This window comes from Sander lucioperca, chromosome 19 (assembly GCF_008315115.2).
Source record: "Sander lucioperca isolate FBNREF2018 chromosome 19, SLUC_FBN_1.2, whole genome shotgun sequence".
Taxonomy (NCBI): domain Eukaryota; kingdom Metazoa; phylum Chordata; class Actinopteri; order Perciformes; family Percidae; genus Sander; species Sander lucioperca.
This window is the reverse complement of record NC_050191.1, coordinates 14,151,331-14,174,168: the sequence shown is the minus strand read 5'-3', so window position 1 is coordinate 14,174,168 and position 22,838 is coordinate 14,151,331. Positions and strand designations below refer to the sequence as shown.

The window sequence follows — 22,838 nt, the reverse complement described above, 5'->3', positions numbered from 1 at the left end:
AGTCGAGTTGCAAGTCTTTGTACATTTTGTCGAGTCGAGTCTGAAGTCATCAAATTCATGACTCGAGTCTGACTCGAGTCCAAGTCACATGACTCGAGTCCACACCTCTGGTGCTCAACATATACACACGCCCTCATATTGCTGAAGACTGAGAAAAAGACAAAAACTGTCAGCTCATTCATATTGACCACACCCACACTGGAAAGGAAAGTTTTTTTTCTTTATGTTTAACCACTGTTGAAGTTAACAATGAGAATGTTTTCATGTTATATGCCTGAGACACGCAGTTTGATGCTGTCCTCCTCTCCTTCTTCAATGACTAACGAATCTATCTCTTTCTCTCCCCTGTCTTTCACTTGTTGAAGCCTGAAAATATTGTAAACAAATTAATAACATAACTAATTCCACTGGTCAGACTGTTGAGCTCTGTTTCAGACTGATACCTCCGGTTCAGGCTGGTCCTCATCCTCAACACGGGCCTTTTTCAGTCGCGGAAAATACTTTTCAATACTCATCTGGATTGAAGCAGCAAACATTCAGTGTAAGAGTAAAAAATGACATAACATTATTTATAATACGTTTATTTGATTCACAGCTGCTACATATAGTGTTTTGACCTCGACAACCCAACTGCATTTTACAGCAAACTTGCGACTAGTTAACTTTCTAAAGCGGGCACAATCGCTTGTTTGCTAAGAGTCGGGTCGGTGATTGTGAATTGTGTAAAGGTGTTCACGAGATAGATACCAACCTTTCATGAACTTGTGAATTTCGCCAGCCGTCTTCTCTCTTGATGGAGACAGACGCTGTGTGCACGGTGGGCTCGATGGTGTTTTAAGCCTCCAACGTCGCCTTACAGGCACTAACCCTCACCGTAACCTTAAACATAACCATTGCTGCGGTGCCTGGAAGGTGACGTTGGAGGCTTAAAAAAAACAACACCGCAGTGTGTGTGTGTGTGTGTGTGTGTGTGTGTGTGTGTGTGTGTGTGTGTGTGTGTGTGTGTGTGTCACAAGTGACAGAGACACGGAGGAGAGCAGGGAAAGGAAATGCAGAAGAACATATTTTAAATAGCGTTTAAAAAAAATAAAATAACGAAACGCAATGTGCTGGCCGGTGTTGATAGTGAGGCACTGCCACACAATACTCTATGTGTGGGAAACACTGGTTCGGGTCGGACTCGGTTACATCAGCGCGATAAGGCATTGGACAATTTAAATTGAAAAAAGGTTATTGTGTAGGTGCGTGCCTGTGTTAACGTACGCTTGTTGCCCCGTGTGTGCTGATGCCTCATCTGTTGACATTTCTGAATGCCTTCCTACAGTTGTTTAATAAAAGCTTTCCACACAAACAAACGTACATGTGTCATTAGTATGAGAAAAAAATGTGATTTTAACTGTTTCGGCCTCGGACATAAATATCTTAATGCCTGTCAGGCTCGGGTCGGGTTCGGTTACTGCTCTGTTGGACGCTGGCCGGGCTCGGACAGAAAAATGCGGCCCGATCCGCACTCTAATGTAGCTCAGCATAAATTCTGTCAGGGAGACTTCAATTACATTGTCTCTCTTCTCTTTAACTGATCAGATGGTAGGTGGGTGTTACGTTTCTGTATACCAATCAGAAAAATGACTACCATGTTTTAAATCTGTTCTCTCCTGCTTCTGTCAGTTGTATTTTCAGACGAGAGTGCGACCCGCCTCCTCCCCTTCTACCTCCAGCCATATTCGGCACGGGTTCTCGGTCTTCTCCCGGCTGACGGCTCGTTTTGCCTATACAGATTTTCCTCACCACCACCAGTGTCTAGATTCCATTGGGGGATATGTTTTGGTTTTCCTAAACCTTAGAATTGTATATATACCCCGTGTACAATGGAGTCTAATCTCCAAAGTTATGTTTGTAATTACTTTGTGATATCTTACTAATAAATGTTTGCATATCTGCAACGAAGTCTCTCCTGATTGAAATATATATGTGTTCCCTCAGGGAAATGTTGAATTATCTGATTCAACTGTTTCTCTATTTAAAAATAAATAAATTATCAAACAAATCTAACTTACGTTTTTCCTTTTTTATGTTTTCTGTCATTAACTGTATTATAGTGGTGTTTCTTTGGCTGCTCAATGCTCCACTTTGTTCACCAGCTAGTCTCTAACTGTGTCTGTCTGCTGTTTGCTGCTGAGCAGGGAGTGTACGATGGCTTTTTAAAGCCTTTTGTGTTAGAAAATGAGGCTCTGAGAGCTGAGTGAGAAACAGAACAGTAAAGGTTTTGGCCGGACAGCAAAACAATGAGCTGAAACTCACTATGAAGCTCTGTAAAGCTGAAGGGAGCAGCAGATTCAGCTGATAATTCTTTGTAGGTTCATCACAATGAGCAACCTCTTTTCATCGCCACATTGTCATTGTCATATATTGTTACCATAGGAACATTGATTGTAGCCACGTTAAAAGGAAAATATTCTTAAAAACAAAAACAAAGAAATCCATCTGCTACTTCAGAACCACTGACAGCAGCATTGATAGATCCAAATATAGTCTAGATGCTCTAAAGACATTTAGGAGCTCTTCCTGCTTCTGGCCATGGTCGTGTTTGTTAATCTCAGATGAAAAATGATCCCACAGTGAGTCATAATGTGACAGGAGCAAAAACTGCTCAGAAATGGCTTGGTTTTCACAGGGTTGACAGAAAGCGTTTTAACGCAAGCACTGGCTGCTTTTACTTGTGTTTAACTGAATGGAATTTGGGGCCTCTGTATAATTATAGTGAGAGATTGAACTGTTTTGCCAAATTGAGCAGGTGTGAGCATGTAGAGTTTGAAAAGAAAACGCCCAATAACTGTCCCTTGAAGATGTCCATATCATTTGTTCATCTTTTTATGTTAAACCAACACAAAGTATACTCTATATTGAAAAATTTTAGAATTTGAACCAAATTGGGAATTTCGGCTCCCATGTTAACAAGTTAGAGCTTACACACTGCCTGCGTGACACGCACATCTCGAAAACGCGTGCCTGCTCGAAATAGAACCGACGCCTATTTTTCACGTGACACGCAAGCGTGTTGGAAGAGTTTCCAGGCAAAATAAAATAGGAAAATATGTTTATATGTCGTTTAGACACAAATACATATTAGTAAATGACATGTTGATGTTTGAAAGTCTCTAGGTTTTGATATAAATGCAGATATAAATGTAATTTAAAAAAAAAAAAAATTGGATTTTCAAATATTGCACCTGTCAATACAGAACAAAATATTCTGTAGCCTATTTTGCCGTCAATACTGCCGACGTTGTCTATGCTGTAATCAAATCAGTATATATTTATTTTTAACATGGTATTTCATTTTATCAATTGGAAACATACATACCAGACAAGGCTAGCAGCAGCAGCACCGCGTCAGACACGTTGGTGTGTAAAGACATAGAAAACGCCACGCAGCCGCCGCGCAGCCGTCACGCAGCTGACACGCAACAGAAACGCCACGCAGGCAGTGTGTAACCGGCCTTAAGGCTGAAAGCTCCTTCAAAACCACACAACGTGTAAAAAAACATATTAGACTTCCAATGAACATGTTCACAACAGAATTATGAATTCAAATGGATTACTGTTATTATATTACATACATATTATCAGGGAACTGCTTTACATTTGTTTCCATTTATTTTCACTCTGTGTATTTATATTTTCCCCTGTATGTATATTTTTCTATTATTTCACTAAATGTTTGTTCCTTGTCTTGTATCTTGTTCTGTAACTGTTTTGTATCTTGTTGTTTTCACCTCATGTTGATTTGTTCATTCTTTTGTTTTGCACCGGGACTAGAGAACACCTTTCTGTTCCTATATGGACTGTACTGCATTGTTAGCCTGACAAGCCAGACCCACATCCAGATGTTGGGTCTGGGAACTCACCATTGGCAGGGCTCAATCCGAGGGGCGGGATAAAAGGTTGTCTTTCAAATTCCCTCTGCACGCAATACGATTGCGCTACAACCAACCAGAGCAACGCTAGTTGATAGATTCAATTTTTGCTGTATCCGGTCGGCAAAACTCTGAACACATCTTCCTTTTTTAAGAATGACTTCAGTGCCGTTCTTTGTTCTTTTCTCAAAGAAAAGCTTAACTCCAAGTCTTCCAGAGTCACGGCCAAAGCTGATTCGAAAGACCGCTTTTCACCAGCAGCAGCAGCCATAAGCCCGCCCACCGACTCTATACACGATGTGATTGGCCTGACTAGAGTTTGTTCCAGTTTTTTCCAGCTAGCAAGCCAACGGAGAGTTGCTAGACTAACCCTTTGCTGCTGCTAGGGTGCGTCTAGATTTCTAGGCTACTGCATTGTATATAAAAGGATGACAATAAAGTTTCTATTATCTTAATTTCTAATACATATATACACAGAGATTTAAAAACTTGAGCAAAGCTTTACCTTTAAAAGCAATGACTCAAATCTTAACATCAAGACATCATTGTTAAACTGAATTACAAGTTACTCTTCGGTTTTTAGATACGACTCAAAATGATGTTACAGTTTTTCTCTTTTTCTGGTGAGTTGATGTTGAAGTTGTTGATCAGTGGAGTCTGATAGAAACAGAAGGTTCTCCAACGTTTTCATAGGTCACTGTACCTTCATCTTCATCATGATGCTCCTGTGAAAAACAACACAACACACTGGAGATTCTGAGATCAAATGGAACAAATACATCTCCTTTGTTGCTGCAGCCACTTAGACTCTAAACAATCCAGTCAGCACTGTTTATTCTTATTGTAAATAGTGAAATATATCATAAAGACAAGCGTTTGATTAGTTTTGTCTTTGTCTTTGTTTTAAAACTCACAGCATTGCCATCCATCTGGGTTCTGTTTCCTGAAAATACAAAAAGACAAAAGTTTTTAGTTTACACTGTAAACCTATGTTCATGAATAGTTCTTGTTCATTAGACATTCATTAACTCTTCTTCTAAAGATGACATCTGTGAATGTTCTCACCTTTAGTTCTCATCCATATGTTGACCACCACAACAGTTATTACGAGTGCTGCTAAACCCACAGACACCATGATGACCCTCCACCAGTCTGAAGAGAATAAAAACATGAAATATATTTGGGCTGCAGCTTTCTGTTCTATTCAAAATCCTGTAGCTCAAAGAGAACAAACATGGATATCAACGTGAATATCTCCATTTGCAGCCATGTGTCGGTCTGACATTCATACTTTAGGCTTCATAAGGAGAGAGAGAGAGAGAGAGAGAGAGAGAGAGAGAGAGAGAGAGAGAGAGAGAGAGAGAGACAGAGAGAGAGAGAGAGAGAGAGAGAGTATGATGTTAAGTACCTGGTGTTGTTGGTGTGTTATCTGTTTCCACTGTTGTGTTTCCTTTTGATTTTGTTATAAAACAACAAAACACAACAAATGGTGTTAAAATACTTCATATTTACTATCTGAAGAGATTAAACAAGAAAGAATAATCATCTTAAAAGTTAAAATACATCAAATAAAACCAACTGTACCTGTTTTCTTGGCGGTTTCATTTATATCAATGTTAGTCACTTAAATACTATCATTAACATTTCTTTTAGTCATGTATGTGTTTTGGGTCCTTACCTGTAAACTGGAGCATCAGAATCACAAATAAAGTTATTTGAATCCGTCTGAATTCAGCCATCGTTCCTCTCCGTCTCTCTCTCTTGTTCTCTCGCCCTCGACTGTCAACGTTTCTGACTTCTTTAGGAGAGATACAGCCTTTACTTCCTGTTCTGAGTAAAGTGTGACTTCCTTATAGTGACTGGATCTTTTTTTTATCTTCCTTTCAGCTGCTGAATTCACAGATCAACTTTTCATCTTTTTAATTTCTTGACAATATCTAAACAGCCAAAAAGCCAGATGTGGTTCAGTGTGGAGATAAAGTACTTGAGCCACTGATGAGTTTTCAGACGAGTTCTCAGCCCCACAGATGATGTGGAGAGAATCTGTTACTCTGTCTTTTGACCAAACCCCTTTTCATTCAAAGTTCAACAAGAGAAGCTTCAGGTCAAAATGTAAACTCCTCACACAGAAGGAATCTTTACAGAATCAATTAAAATGCTGAAATTAGTCAATCTGCTCGCACACCAGACATGTACACCTGTTGCAATCAGTCCATACAGGGGAAAATGATGAAATGTTAGTGGTTTGTTGGTTCATCATGTATCTTAGTGTTGTTTTCTGAGAACTGAAGGGGAAGTGTTTGGTGAGGTAACACCAGCAGCAGAGATCTGCAGGTTTTACCCTCTGATGATAAGCATCTGTCTCTGTTACAGTACTCCTCCCTAAACATAAAGGTATGGACACATTTGTATTGGTCGCAGTGACAGAAATGTTTTAACTGTCACTACATTTTAAGGTGGCAGTAGGCTCATTTTGCAATTTGAATTTAGGTCACAGTTCAAGACCTGACTAATGTTTTTTTACCTTTAAGAGAAAGAGATTAAACGTGAGCACTGGCTGTCGACCTTTCATTGACTTTAAATCAATTATTCCCTCTTTTAATTGGGTTTCACTGGATGGAAATTGGGGCATCTGCTTAATTATAGTGTGAGATTTAGCTTGAGTTTGACTCAATGATTTTTTTGCTAAAGTGAGCTGGTGTTAGCATTACATTCTCACATTTACTAAATATTTTCACAGAATTAAAAAAAAGTTATTTCTATAGCAAAGACAATTTACTTTCCACTATGAAAAGCATGACGATCAGACACCTTCCTGCAGCACGCTTGGTCAACACCACAAAATTAAAATATATAAATAAAATATGTTCTTTACAGGTGTCCCAAAACATTAATTAAGGCGAGACACGGCAGGCAAAAACATTGTAAAAAAAGTAAAAAATACACATTTAGGTCTTTATTTTACTACACTTTGTGTGTTTGCGTCTGTAGATTTCTCCTAAATTCGACAAAAGTTGGCGTTCTACATCATCTCGCTGCTCCGCGATCGCTGTCTGCACCCTGTCATGACATATACCCTTAGAAAGCTCTCTCCTGTGCAATGTTGTCGCATCCAAATATAGTCATTTTCTTTTTATCAGCAACCAATCGTGAAAGTGAAAGGGGGGATTTAACCCTAAATGCGCAATCTCATTGCCTGATGCCAATTTCTGACGTGATCGAAATCATCGAAAATCATCTCAGAGAAGATGAAAACAGTTGTCATTAGCAAGAAGACACAGGATTAAAAACTAAGACAGCAGATGATGAAATGGCATCACATGTTACGTTGATGTGTAAACTGTCGTTGGGAAAACACGAGTGTTCAGACAGTGGAGGTAATCAGTCTCTCTCTCTCTCTCTCTCTCTCTCTCTCTCTTTCCAAGCAGTTTACAGAAATTCATAGCCTACATGTCATATATTGAATATGTAGGTGTCACAGATATACTATTCTAATATAATTACTATACAATACTAAACAAATCTGTAATTTTGGGATCCTAAGTGGTTGTGAGTCCCTCAGGCGGTGGCAGGCAGATATATATTTAGCTGTCAGTGGAGCTGCTGTCACCTCTCCTAGGAGACCTTCTGGCTTCTTTACTGGTGTTAACTTTTTTTTGGCTATTTTTCCAAGGTGTAAATCTCTTAGTGAAGATAGTTTTTCCCAGTGGAGGAGGAAGTGCATCTCTGTCTGACCCAGTTGCTGGTCACTGAGCCTTGGTTTGCTTTCTCCAATGTTGTAAATATTGGTCTTTTGAATGATCATCATAAGAAGCTCATCCCTGTGTATCACCGGATGTCCAGTGACAGTGCAGCATGGAGGCACTCAGAATGCCAACGCATGCCTCAACTTGGTTATATGGGCCCGATGTCCAAAAACAGTCTTTGTGGGGAAAAGCAGGGTTGAGGCTGCAGTCAGTGTGGCTATTTCTACATTCAATGAGTGTACCTCTGCTATGCTGGCTGTGATGGAGAAATTGTGGCTTCAGAGCACAGACTGTCAATGCAATGAATGATGATGACATGGTTAGGATCTCAAAAGCCAAAAGTGTCCATTCCACCAGTGCAAAGCGGAGCCTTAAAAGTGTCAGAACAGCCAAAAAAGTGAAAAGACACCAGCAGGAGATGGAGGAGGGCCCTACATATGGTGCTGGCTTGGATATGTAGACTGTAAACTAACTTGGGGGAACTATGTTATGTAATGGTTGTGTTCTGTCAGTTCGAAGTTTGTGATGTAATGGTCTTCAGTTGAAGGCCATGTTGATGTGTGTGTGATTTGGATGTTATGATCAGTGATGGATGAAGCAATAATGAGTTGTGGATGTTAAACAGTGTGATACATGGATCTTACTTGGACCTAAAGGGATATGTGTCTGTAATTGGCTTTCAATAGAAATTAGTGGAATTTTGCTTTAAAAATCTTTAAAGCCCGTTTTCTCAAAATGACTTTTCTCTCATACTCCAAGTCCAAAATCTCCACTTCAGTAGAACCTTTATACACTAAACTTTACGGTCTAATACCTATTTATATTATGAAGACATTTACAGAGGGATTTGTAAATATATTATTCCTAGCCTGATTTATATAACATTTTATTCCACAAAACATGGCGAAAATCCAGTAGATATCCATAAATCCCTCTGTAATTTTTTTCACATCTAATATGTGAACACAATGAAAAAAGAATTTTGAACCTGGCTTTATCCAATACAACAAATTAGTGCATATTTAATTATAGAATGCCTAATTTGCATATTAAAACATTAAATTACAGAAAACTTGTAATACATTTTTTTCTCATCTTAATGTAAGTAATCAACTGGGAGAGTTTCATGGTGATATCTGTTAAAAATGTTACCCTATTCACCTATAGTGTCTCGCCTTTAGAGTGAGTTCAGGTGCTGATTTATTATAAGGCATGGATACCCAAACCGAGCCCAACGGTACCCAACGGGCCAGGCCGGGTTCGGACAGTTATTTAGAAATGATGGTCGGGCTCGGTCACATCAGCGTGATAAGGCATTTGCTGTAAAATGGTGCTGCGGCTCCTTTAAGAGAGCTCAGTGCGTGTGAGGGTGTGTGTGTGTGGAAAGTGGGCAGAAGAGATATAGAGAAAGAGGAAGCAGACGTGTTGTGTGCAAACAGAGTTGGTGCAATAAGTTAAGTTTTGTAGCTACACAGTGTGTGCGGTGTCAGACTAGACTGTCAGCCAGACTGAAAGTCAAGTTCATTCATTGTCTCACCAGAAACAGGATATTAACCCTGACGATATTCATGTTATAACATCGGCCCTGGAGGTAACGAGTCTCCCCTGGTTTTCTGACCACGGTCGGAAAAGAAGCAATCAGGAAAGGTTAACACATTGAACATTTTAACAGCTTATTACCGTGTGCTGATGCCTCATCTGTTGACATTTCCGAATGCCTTCCTACAGTAGCTTAATAAAAGCTTTCCACACAAAAACATAGCCTACATGTGTCATTAGTATGAGAAAAAAATTAGATTTTAACTGTGTCAGGCTCAGACACAAATTTCTTAATGCCTGTCGGGCTCAGGGCCAGGTTCGGTCACGGCTCTGTCGGACGCGGGCCGGGCTCGGACAGAAAAATTTGGCCCGATCTGCACTCTAATTTATTAAGAGGTTTGTAGTGGTGCTGTCCATGGTGCTGAAATGGATGATGAATTCACTTGGAGTCACTGCATCAATTTAACGGTTTCAAAGCCGTGTAATGTATTCAACTACAAAGCACGATTAAACAACAACAACAACAACAACACAACAGAGAACAGAGGACAACAGAATCATGTTCAGCAGTTAGAACTATCACAGTTTAGTTCTAACCGTGGTCAACAGTCAGAGCTTCCAGCTGAAAGGATTGTTACTGAACAGAAATAGGTTTATAAAAATGAACTTTGGAGATTGCTGATCTTTGAGGATTTCCCTGGTTGGTGAAGTTTTTTTAGGGATCTGTTCATTATGAATTAATATTTACTCCAAAACACCAGTGAATATCCAAAGCTTTAAAATGTCTCTCGGGTGCTGTGGTCTCTTATTTGTTTGCTCTGTTAACGGCGGCGTAGAGGTCTCTGGGATCAGCAGAGGCTCCGGCAGGAGAGGAGGAAGCTTTCACAGAGCTGTAGGTCACTGAATCACCTTCATCATCATCATCATCATCAACATCATTTCTAACCCGTACCTGAGAAGTAAGAAGGAAACAGCACCCAACTTAAGGCTGTTTTATGCTTCTGCGTCAACTCCACGACGTAGCTACACTGTCCTCCTATGGCGTCGTGACCCTTTCGGAGTTCTGCGTTGGGGTTGCTTTGCATCGCGGAGAATTTCACCGCCATACTGCAGGTGTCTGCCAACCAGTTTATGTTATGTTAACAAGCAGTTACAAACGGATAACCCCGTCATTGTAACCAAAATATGTCTGAGTTTATTTGCAAAGCTTACCTACCACAGTAGGCTGCATGAAACACCGACTATCAACACACAGGACCAGTTGACCAATCACAGTCCTTGTGGTCTGCATCACCTCAACGCAAAGTTACACATTTTTGGAGGTGCACGTCGAGCTACGGCAGAGGTCTTGGAGGGGGGATCGCAGCGACGTGGAGGGGTCTGCGGGGGTAGGCCGTCGATTCGACACAGAAGCATAGATCAATTCAATTCAATTCAATTTTATTTATAGTATCAAATCATAACAAGAGTTATCTCGAGACACTTTACAGATAGAGTAGGTCTAGACCACACTCTATAATTACAAAGCCCCAACAGTTACAGTAATTCCCTCAAGAGCAAGCATTAGCAGTGGCTATTGCGACAGTGGTGAGGAAAAACTCCCTTTCAGGAAGAAACCTCAGCAGACCCAGACCCAGACTCTTGGTAGGCGGTGTCTGACGGTGCTGGTTGGGGGTGTGATGAACAGTGGCAATAATAGTCACAAAGATAATGGAACAGTCACTACAATGGTAGTAGTTTGTGTCATAGTAGGGCACAGCAAAAGACATTTAGGAGCTCTTCTAGAGAACACCTTTCTGTTCCTATATGGACTGTACTGCATTGTTAGCCTGACAAGCCAGACCCACATCCAGATGTTGGGTCTGGGAACTCCCCATTGGCAGGGCTCAATCCGAGAGGCGGGATAAATGGTTGTCATTCAAATTCCCTCTGCACGCAATAGGATAGCGCTACAATCAAGCAGAGCAACAAAGAAGGTAGCGGAGCTAGTTGATAGATTAAACTTTTGCCGTATCCAGTCGGCAAAACTCGGAACACATCTTCCTTTTTTAAGAATGACTTCAGTGCCGTTCTTTGTTTTTTTTTCAAAGAAAAGCTTATGCTGTTCACCTGCAGCAGAAGCCATAAGCCCGCCCACCGACTCTATACACGATGTGATTGGCCTGACCAGAATTTGGTTTTTCCAGCTCACAAGCCAACGGAGAGTTGCTAGACTGACTCTGGCTGCAAATTACATTTGCTGCTGCTAGGGTGGGTCTAGATTTCTAGGCTACTGCATTGTATATAGAAGGATGACAATAAAGTTTCTCTCATCTTAATTTCTAATACATATATACACAGAGATTTAAAAACTTGAGCAAAGCTTTACCTTTAAAAGCAATGAGTCAAATCCTAACATCAAGACGTCATTGATAAACTGAAATACAAGTTACACTTAGGTTTTAAGATATGACTCAAAAGTATGTTACAGTTTTTCTCTTTTTCTGGTGAGTTGATGTTGAAGTTGTTGATCAGTGGAGTCTGATAGAAACAGAAGGTTCTCCAACGTTTTCATAGGTCACTGTACCTTCATCTTCATCATGATGCTCCTGTGAAAAACAACACAACACACTGGAGATTCTGAGATCAAATGGAACAAATACATCTCCTTTGTTGCTGCAGCCACTTAGACTCTAAACAATCCAGTCAGCACTGTTTATTCTTATTGTAAATAGTGAAATATATCATAAAGACAAGCGTTTGATTATACAGTTTTAAAACTCACAGCATTGCCATCCATCTGGGTTCTGTTTCCTGAAAAGACAAAAAAAGAGCAGACTTTAGTTTCCACACTGTAAATCTACCTTCATCAATAGTTCTTGTTCATCAGACATTCATTACATCTTCTTCTAAAGATGACATCTGTGAATGTTCTCACCTTTAGTTCTCATCCATATGTTGACCACCACAACAGTTATTACGAGTGCTGCTAAACCCACAGACACCATGATGACCCTCCACCAGCCTGAAGAGAATAAAAACATGAAATATATTTGGGCTGCAGCTTTCTGTTCTATTCAAAATCCTGTAGCTCAAAGAGAACAAACGTGCTTTCTCCAACGTGAATATCTCCGTTTACAGCCATGTGTCGGTCTGACATAGGGCTGGGCGATAGGGAGAAAATCAGATATCACGATATTCTTGACCAAATACCTCGATATCGATATTGCGGTGATATTCTAGGGTTGACAATTGGTGCTTTAACAAAATATATTCACACTTAGATTTTAGATAAATAATCATCAGTAATGTGGACATAATGTCTAAATGGGGAAAAGACAAATAATTGAACAGCTAGAACAGTCTGGTTAAGTTCAAAGTACATCACTTTACTGTGATGCTGCCTGTAAAACCAGGAAAAGACAACACTTATGTCATATCATGATATTATGATATCCAAAATCTAAGATGATATCTAGTCTCATATCACAATATTGATATATCGATATATTGCCCAGCCCTAGTCTGACATTCATACTTTAGTCTTTCATAAGGAGAGAGAGGAAGAGAGAGAGAGAGAGAGAGAGAGAGAGAGAGAGACAGAAAGATAGAGAGAGACAGAAACAGAGACATAGATGGAGAAAGAGAGACAGAGAGAGAGAGATAGAGATGGAGACAGAGACAGAGGCAGAGGCAGACGGAGAAAGAGAGAGAGACAGAGACAGAGGCAGAGAGAGAGAGAGAGAGAGAGACTACCTTGTTTTGATGGAGTGTCATCATTTGCAGACAATATATTGTCTTCTCCCACTAATGTGCTTCCTTTTGATTGGTTGGAATATATGAAATAACAAAACACAACAAATGGTGATGAAATACTTCACGTTTACCTTCTGACGAGACTAAACAAGAAATGTAATCTTAAAACTTTAAATCCATCAAATAAAACCAACTGTACCTGTTTTCTTACAAGAGGACTGGGGGCCGACATTACACAGCAGAGTGTTTCCATTCTTCTTATCTGTCACGTTACACTTCAGTAACTTCTGATGAAGATGAGGAGGAAATGACACTCTGGCTGAACAGGTAAGTGGTGTTATCTTCACGTCATTCTCATCACCCTCATACAGCCACTTCACTGAGTGGTCACACCCATCATATGTCAACACAGAGCAGAACATGGTGACTGAATCAGTTTTCTTCTGTTCTTCCACTGGTGAAGATGGAGATATTGTGAAAGAAAGACAACAAGAGTTAAATTAACTTCATCACTGTAATCATAATTATTGTCATGTTTCAGTATATTGTTCTAACAAGACAGTTAGTAAACATTATGATGTAAAAACTCACTGGTAACAACAGACAGATGAACCACAGCATCTGGACCTTGTTGTTGTCCTGATTTGTTGAATTTGTTGAGTCTGCAGGTGTAACTACCAACATCCTCCTCTGTGACATTCTTTATAACCAGAGAACATTTCTCTGTAACACTCAGTCTGTTTGATATAGCTTTGGGAATCACATCTTTAATCTGTCCAAGATAAACCAGCTCTACTGCTGCTTCCCCTTTACGACTAGAAAGCCAAGTAGTTTGGTCACAGTTGTCCTGAATTATCACATTTTCACAAGGCAGAGTGACTTCATCTCCAGCTCTGACAGTGAAGGAGAGGGAGTTATGTCCAGCTACTTCTGTTGAAGATAAGACAAACATGACTGAGATAAGAATTTGGTATTTATGTGTATAGTTAGGTTATGTGAGAGGATGATCATTAATTACAACAAAGATCAGCAAACTTGCCTTAATCAAAATCCACTTGACACACCATTTTCAAAACAAACAGCAAGCTTGGCTGTTTCATTTATATCAATGTAAGTCACTTAAATACTATCATTAACATTTATTTTAGTCATGTATGTGTTTTGGGTCCTTACCTTTAAACTGGAGCATCAGAATCACAAATAAAGTTATTTGAATCCGTCTGAATTCAGCCATCGTTCCTCTCCGTCTCTCTCTCTTGTTCTCTCGCCTTCAACTGTCAACGTTTCTGACTTCTTTAGAAGAGATACAGCGTTTACTTCCTGTCCTGATTAAACTGTGACTTCCTTATAGTGACTGAATCTTCTTTTATTCTTCTTTCAGCTGCTAAATTCACAGATCAACTTTTCATCTTTTTAATTTCTTGACGATATCTAAACAGCCAAAAAGCCAGATGTGGTTCAGTGTGGAGATAAAGTACTTGAGCCACTGATGAGTTTTCAGACAAGTTCTCAGCCCCACAGATGATGTGGAGAGAATCTGTAGCTCTGTCTTTTGACCAAACCCCTTTTCATTCAAAGTTCAACAAGAGAAGCTTCAGGTCAAAATGTAAACTTCTCACACAGAAGGAATCTTTATAGAATCAATTAAAATACTAAAATTAGTCAATCTGCTCGCACACCAGAAATGTACCCCTGATGCAATATGTCCATACAGGGGAAAATGATGTAATGTTAGTGGTTTGTTGGTTCCTCATGCAGCTTAGTGTTGTTTTCTGAGAACTGAAGGAGAAGTGTTTTGGTGAGAATGTGGTTAACAGCAGCAGCAGAGCTCTGCAGGTTTTACCCTCTGATGATAAGCATCTGTCTCTTTTACAGTACTCCTCCCTAAACATAAAGGTATGGACACATTTGTATTGGGGTCAGACAGAAATGTTTTAACTGTCACTATATTTTAAAAAAGTGGCAGTAAGCTTATTTTGCAATTTGAATTTAGGTCACAATTCAAGACCTGACCAAAGTTTTTTTTACCTTTAAGAGAAAGAATAAACGTGAGCACTTGCTGTCTACTTTTCATTGATGTCAGGGCCGGTGAGGCCAGGTACAACATTGTGGAACCAAAAGCAGACTCAGGAGGCAGAGAGTAGATTATCTAGGTTTTAATTAAGAAAACACAGGAATAGGGAGCCAGGCAGAGCAACTTGGTAGGCAGCGTAAACTCAAAAAGGTCAAAAAACACGGTAGAGGTATCAGGCAGGGCTCAGTCCAATATCCAAATTGGCAAAGAGTTCGGTACACAGTTTGGCAGGCAAAAACAGCAGTAGTACAGGCAGGGTTTAGTCAGATAACCAAGGTGGCAAAAACAGGCAGAGTTCGGTACACAGGTAGGCAGGGAAAAAGGAAGGTAAAGTCCAAGCGAAGGTTTCCAAAAAGGAAAGTCCAATTAACTACTTAAGTCAAAAAACGTTAAATCCAATAGAACAAGAGCAAACGCTAGAATCCACACTGAAAGACGTGACAATCTGGTAAAGAGTGTTCCTCCTGGCACTGCTTAAAAAACTCTGACTCTGGCTGACGTGGAGATTGGCAACAGGTGTGTGAGAGTGGCAACAGGCGTGGCAGTGCAAGCGCTGATGATTGGTAACTCCCTTGTAGTCAACCGGGAGGATAGAGAGAAAACCTGGATCGGAGTCCAAGAACAACAGAGGCATTACAGGTCACAGGCTAAGTAGAGGGGATTCTGGGCCGAACTGTGACAACTGACTTTAAATCAATTATTCCCTCTTTTAGTTGTGTTTAACTGGATGGAATTTGGGGCATCTGAGTAATAGTAGTGAGAGATTTAGCTGTTTGGCTCAATGTTTATTTGCTAAAGTGAGCTGGTGTAAGCAATACCTTCTGTTAACAAAATATTGTCACAGAAAATACAAAGCACGATTTAAAAACAACAACAACACAACAGAGAACAGAGGACAACAGAATCATGTTCAGCAGTTAGAACTATCACAGTTTAGTTCTAACCGTGGTCAACAGTCAGAGCTTCCAGCTGAAAGGATTGTTACTGAACAGAAATAGGTTTATGAAAATGAACTTTGGAGATTGCTGATCTTTGAGGATTTCCCTGGTTGGTGAAGTTTTTTTAGGGATCTGTTCATTATGAATTAAGCTGACAGGTGAAGATTCCAACATTTACTCCAAAACACCAGTGGATATCCAAAGCTTTAAAATGTCTCTCGGGTGCTGTGGTCTCTTATTTGTTTGTTCTGTTAACGGCGGCGTAGAGGTCTCTGGGATCAGCAGAGGCTCCGGCAGGAGAGGAGGAAGCTTTCACAGAGCTGTAGGTCACTGAATCACCTTCATCATCATCATCATCATTTCTAACCCGTACCTGAGAAGTAAGAAGGAAACAGCAAGCAGTTTACAAACGGATAACCCCGTCATTGTAACCAAAATATGTCTGAGTTTATTTGCAAAGCTTATATCAGTGAACTAGCATGTTGCTACTCCCCACAGTAGGCTGCATGAAACACCGACTATCAACACACAGGACCAGTTGACCAATCACAGTCCTTGTGGTCTGTGTCGCCTCAACGCAAAGTTACACATTTTTGGAGGTGCACATCAAGCTACGGCGGAGAGCTTGGAGGGGGGTTCGCAGCGACGTAGAGGGGTACGACGTGGATTTGATGCAGAAACATAGATCAGCCTTTACTGTACAGTAAATTCAACACAACATGGATTAAATTAAAGTGTGAAACAAAGTAACCTGGTTGTGAAAGTGCAGATTTTGCAGCCATGTAACAACTGACATGTTCACTTTGCTGCAGCTTGTATCTGCTCATTAGATGATGAAAAGTCTTGTGAGTGAAGTTGACATGTTGGTCTGATGGTGGCGATAGAGGACAAGTGAAGGAATCACCAATCACCAGGACTAAATCTGTGAGTATGATGGTGAACTTGTTAGCAATCGGTTGCTGATTTAAACATTCAGCAGACGCAGAGAGCTTTTGGAGTGGTGTTTCTTTGGCTGCTCAATGCTCCACTTTGTTCACCAGCTAGTCTCTAACTGTGTCTGTCTGCTGTTTGCTGCTGAGCAGGGAGTGTACGATGGCTTTTTAAAGCCTTTTGTGTTAGAAAATGAGGCTCTGAGAGCTGAGTGAGAAACAGAACAGTAAAGGTTTTGGCCGGACAGCAAAACAATGAGCTGAAACTCACTATGAAGCTCTGTAAAGCTGAAGGGAGCAGCAGATTCAGCTGATAATTCTTTGTAGGTTCATCACAATGAGCAACCCCTTTTCATCGCCACATTGTCATTGTCATATATTGTTATCATAGGAATATTGATTGTAGCCACTTTAAAAGGCAAAAAAAATAAAATAAATCCATCTGCTACTTCAGAACCCGGACAGCAGCACTAATAGATCAAAATATAGTCTCGTTTTGCCAGACCTTCATTAACAGCGATGCGGAGGAGGGTCTGGCTAGTCCACACAGCATTCTGGGATAGGAGAACAACTGCTCTGGTTTATTGGCATTTCTTTATACCAATCACAATCGTCTTGGGCGGTGCTAAGCACCAGACGGAGCCACGGTGCCTCTGTAAAATAGCTTCGGGAAGGAAGTTGTTTTGGTGGAACATGTGTACGTTTAAAGGTTGTTTTAGTCGTGCAGCAGAAAACTCAGATTGGACAGATAGTCTACCTAGCTGTCTGGATTTACCCTGCAGAGATCTGAGGAGCAGTTACTCATAGTCCTCAGAAATCCACCGGCGTTTTAAACTCCAACACAAAGGAAGAGGAAGGTGACGGACATCCAGCCGAAATTAGTGACATGCGCCGGAATTTCCTGAGGCACTTGAACAATCCCGGAAATTAAAAGCATCGTTGTTATAGACTAATCAAAATACAACACAGTTATGGTGTTTTTCCATTACATGGTACCTGCTCGACCGCGGTGCCCCGTCCTCCATTTTCCATTGCAGATTTAGTACTGCCTCATGCCTGAGGCGAGCGTGGCTGGTCATCATAGTGATGCCGCAGGAAACTGCCGTGGCTTGGTAGCGTTGCATTTTCCCTTCTCCATAAACAACATGAAATCAGGGAGAGGGTTAACGTTTCCTGCTACAGATTTCCCACCGTGGTCAGAAAGCACAGGGGAGACACTTTGTTTCTCTCACTATGACTCTAGATTCAGTACTCGCCCCGAAGCTAATCACCGTCACTCTCTCACTTCTCCCTCGCTTCACCACACACACACACACACACACACACACACACACACACACACACACACACACACACCTCTTGTTTCAAAAGCTTGAAGCTGGAGGCAGCAAAAAAAACGCCGCTGGCTAAACTATTTAAAAATGGCGGGTTTGTTCAGGACACACCCGTCTGTCGCTAGCAATGATGACACAGTGATTGGTGACGATTCTCTCCGACCAATCAGTAGTCTGCAGGTTTTCACGTCACCTTTTGGTATCGATTCAACTCGCTTGGAACCTCGACGGAGCTGGTACTGAAAAAAGTACCTGTTAGCAGGTACCAGGGACTTTTTTTTCGTAATGGAAGACCAAAAAAGTCGAGGTGAGTCGAGCAGGTACCATGTAATGGAAAAACGCCATTGGGCTACTGATATTTCATAGCCATAGATTGTTATTCGCACAAACTTTAGTCAGATAAAGGATCAATGAGTCAGGCAGACTAGACAAACATATTCTGCCCATGCACTCTCTCTGCTCTCTTAGGCAGGTTAACAAGTGGCATGCATTTTTTGTAATTTTGCTAACAAGTGGAATGGCATCCCCCCCCTCAATTCGCCTACTGAGTATATCCAATCAGACAGCTTACCTGGGCTCTGCTCTTGGTCTTCTTGGTGTAGCTGATGGAGGCGTAGGAAACACCATCTTCAGGATCAGCCTGCACAGAGAAGACAAGACAGCGTGACTTTTTCTCCTCATGTCACCCCACACTTATCATTACTTCTTGCTTCACACTTCTTTCTTTTTTTAAGTTCTATTCTGGTATGATGACGCTGCGTCATCTTCCTTCCCTTTTCTTCTCTCTTACACTATTCAGAGAACAAACACACACAGCAGTGAGTGTAACTTTGTACTGGGTGTGTCGTGTGTGTGATCTCACCGTGTCCTGACTGGTTTCTGGACCGGGCTGAGACACCGCCGAGTTTAAGCTCTGTTCCTGGACAAACACAGTCTGGTTACAGTTCACATTTCTGTAAATAAAAACAACAATGTTGTGCTTTTATAGAGCGAAGTAAATGTTGTAACTATTTCTTGGTCAACAACAGCCGGGTGCAGTAACTTCCTGGAGCCGTGTTATCACTGCACCAGGCTCACATGCTGGGCAGATGGATAGACTGTTGTTCATCAAGAAGTAGTTGTAAATGGATTAAACAAACAAGATACCACATGTTAATTAGTGAGCTTTTGTTAACATTGGACGGAACCAGGCTAGCAGCTTCTCCTTGCTTCCAGTCCTTATGCTGAGCTAAGCTAAGCTTATTAGCTCCTGTAACATGATCACAGGTTGGGATTTGTTGTTTTTAACCCTCTGAGTACAAAAGACGCACCGGCGAGTCCAAGCAATGTTTGATAACACTCCTATTCAAAAAGCAATATTACAAAATTTCATTTTAGACATTGAATTACTATTTTATTAATATATTAAGCTCATTTAGTGAACCCAAGACTTTTGTAAACTCATTTCAAGCAACAAACATCTGAGTGTAGGTATGTTTTCTCAAGAGATTTGAGAAATTTTAAAAAGCGAACATCAACTTTTCAGCTTTAGGGCCAAATTATCTTTTTAAACATTTCTCTGGAACACATCTGGGCCTCAGTTTACAGAAAGCTGAGTTTGTTCTGAACATTTTGATATGAGATCAGTAATACACAAATACAATAAAAAAGGTGAATTTAAAAAGAAATGTAAAACTGCCCTTAGACCTCAGAGGGTTAATATTAGGAAGAAAGTGAAATAGTGCATTCACCAAAATGAACTATTCCTTAACCCTCCTGTTGTACTCGGGTCAAATTTGACACAAATTTGAGCCAAAAAACGTTGGGGAAAAAGTGACAAAAACATCGGTGGAAAAGCAACACAAATGTCGAAAAAGACGCCCAAAACGTTGAAAAACAGTTTATATTTTGACCCAGAAAAACAAAAAGTTGCATGGTCGACGGGAAGACAACACAAAGGTTAAACAGATCCTTCCACTTCCACTCAAAAACTTAACCTCAGCACATCACGATCAGAGTGTATTGTTCTCTGTTAACTACAGAACCACAGTAAGTTGTACTGAGCAACTAGTAAAAATGTGTGTAAACATTTTATTCTTCAGTTTTAAAACTCACCGCGTTGTCATCCGTCTGTCGTTTCTCCCCTGAAAACAAGAGTCAGGTTTAGCTTCCACATTGAACACCCAGCTTTATCAAAACTTCTTGTTATTAAAAGTTGATTCTGTGAATGTTGTCACCTTTAGTCATCTTCCATCTGATGACAGCCACAGTGATGATTACGAGTGCCACTAAACCTATGACCGCAATGAGGTACAGCAACCAAACTGGAACAACAACAAATGAAAACATGCAAAACATTTTGGCTGCAGCTTTTGGTTAGTTTTAAAAACATGTAGCTAAAAGAGAGGAGAAATAACTTTTAGAGAATACAGACGAGAATATCTCCACCCAAAGCCAAGAGTGGGTTGACATTTATACTTTTAGCTTCCAAAGCGGTGAGAAAGACTGAATAATACACTAAACTTTGGAGTCAGTACCTTGTGGTGATGTTGAAGTAACACTGACAGCAGGCGTTGTTGAGGTGACTCTGGATTTTGTGCCGCTTTCAGTTGTTCTCATCGTGGTTGATGTTGTGGCATCCTCCCCTGGACAAAAGAAATGACAAAACTCAACAACCTACAGTGAGAAAATATCCCATGATTTCAGTTCAAGCTGATTTTAAACAGCTCATTATATTCTCACCTGGTTTCTCACCTGAGGACTGAGGGATGAAGGGAAACAGCTGCACTTTTTTAGTGTAACCATCTGTCACTTCACACTTGAACAACTCTTGACACTTTGACTTCTGCTTGAGATTAGAAATAGGAAACGTCACAGTAACTGAGCACTCAGAGTGTGAAGTCTGCATATCCGTGTATCTTATATCTCCATCTGCATCTTCCCCCTCATACAGCCACTTCACTGTGTGTCTACACACTTCATGTGTCAACACAGAGCAGGACAGCTCCACCTGCTCACCATCTTCATGTTCATGTTCCTGTACTGATAAAGAACACAAGACAACATTACTTCATCAATTATTATGTTTCAGTTTATTGTTCTAATAAGCAGTGTCTGAAATGGGCCAGTACCAGCACTTCTGTTTTTTCTCCCCATGAGTACACTCACTTCTATTTGTATATTATTTGTTTGTATGAAAATAGGCTATATGTAATGATTTATTGGGGAAAAAACCCAACTGGAGTGATTCTTTGTTTCATATTCACATTTTCAGACACTGTGATGATTTGACTGTGAGATTGGAAGTCGAACCAGGCAAGACAGTTTGATCTGAAAATATAATTATATAAATACTCACTGTTAATAACAGATAGTTCAATCTGAGTGTCTGCATCTTCTTGTCCTGGTTTGAGCTGTTGACAGTGGTAAAGACCAACATCCTGAACTGTGACCTTCTTTATAACCAGAGAACAGTTCTCTGTAACACCCAGTCTGTCTCGTTTAGCTTTGTCTTTTTCAACAATCTGCCCATGAGTAACTAGATCTACTTCCACCCTTATTGAACCTCTGAAGACCCAGTTAGTCCTGTTACAGTTAACCTGACCATCTACCACATTTTCACAAGTCAAAGTGACATCATCACCATCTCTGACAGTGAAGGAGAGGTGATGTCCGGTAACCACTGTGAAAGAGAGGAGAAACATGAAAAGTAAACTGAAATATGAATATGCTCTCATGCTGACAGTGTGGGGAAAGTTTTAGATACATCGGAAGTTTACAAATGTGTTTCATTCTGTTTCTAAATTTCACAAAACTCAGCATGTTTAAAACAAACTGCTGACTTCTCTGTCTAAATAAAATGTACTTTGTATAATAACTTACCATTTCTAATATTTATAGTTATAATTTGTAATACTTCTGGTATTTGTGTATATATGTATTCTTACCTGTAAACTGAAGCAGTATCCCAAATAAAGACATTTTTATCCATTTGAATTCAGCCATCGTGCTTCTCTCTTTTTCTCTCCCTTTCTCAGCTGTCAACTGTCAGAGACACTGAACTGATGCATGTTAAAAATAAAGAATCTACTTCCTGTGATGAGTGACTTGGTACTTCCTCAAAGTCTCTCTTTTGCAAGTTGCTGAATGTTTGTAGGAGGAGCATATCAGCATCTCTCTTTCAGCTTTTAATTTCCTTGAACTTCTGAACCTTTAGGAGAGGCCCAAGAACCGACACTTTTAGTTCCTATCTGACAGAACAAACACAAAGGCTTCACATTTATAGTACGTCTGTGCCAGAAAGTCTATGTTGAAACTTGTTTTCGGTACCAAAAACATACAATGAATGCAGTTTTAAAACATATTTATTACAATACTGCATTGTATTATCAGTAACAGTAAAGAGAAGACTCTCAGCTTATTGAAGTTTAGTCTACAAAATCTAGAAAAATATATTCGAACATGTTTAAATCAAGCCTAAATAAAAAGTTACTTAAAGGTGCTCTAAGCAATGTTGGGTGACGTTACTTCTTGTTGACGTTTGCAGTACTGTCAAACAAAACGGAGGCTAGCTCGCCCCTCCCTCCTCCTCATCCCGTCCCCTCCCCCTCCCTTCTGCGCACTAACCCTCCAAGCCCCACCCCCAAA

General features: G+C 40.4%; 1 protein-coding gene and 1 long non-coding RNA gene across 2 annotated transcripts; both read right to left on the bottom strand.

Annotated features, from left to right (window-relative positions):
- Positions 1–3,572: 3,572 nt before the first annotated feature.
- LOC118493832 lies at positions 3,573–11,092 on the bottom strand. Its single transcript, XR_004895860.1, has 2 exons — positions 10,995–11,092; positions 3,573–3,826 (listed from the first exon to the last, which is right to left on the bottom strand). It is a non-coding gene; the product is annotated as an uncharacterized LOC118493832 (long non-coding RNA).
- A 588-nt stretch (positions 11,093–11,680) lies between these two features.
- Positions 11,681–22,757, bottom strand: LOC118493830. The gene is made up of 7 exons (XM_035995200.1): positions 22,139–22,757; positions 21,550–21,873; positions 20,934–21,233; positions 20,729–20,836; positions 12,120–12,206; positions 11,967–11,995; positions 11,681–11,790 (listed from the first exon to the last, which is right to left on the bottom strand). Exons 1-7 carry the CDS (start codon positions 22,194–22,196, stop codon positions 11,713–11,715), a joined length of 984 nt encoding a protein of 327 aa, XP_035851093.1. The 5' UTR covers positions 22,197–22,757; the 3' UTR covers positions 11,681–11,712.
- Between the last annotated feature and the right edge of the window lie 81 nt (positions 22,758–22,838).

Bases quoted from the DNA above. Each gene is read 5' to 3' on its own strand.
- LOC118493830 (XM_035995200.1), bottom strand. From the start codon at position 22,196: ATGGCTGAATTCAAATGGATAAAAATGTCTTTATTTGGGATACTGCTT. The intron at 21,234-21,549 runs GTGAGTATTTAT...GTTCTTTATCAG, and splicing joins TGAACTATCTGTTATTAACA to TACAGGAACATGAACATGAA. The intron at 20,837-20,933 runs GTGAGAATATAA...TCTTTTGTCCAG, and splicing joins GTCCTCAGGTGAGAAACCAG to GGGAGGATGCCACAACATCA.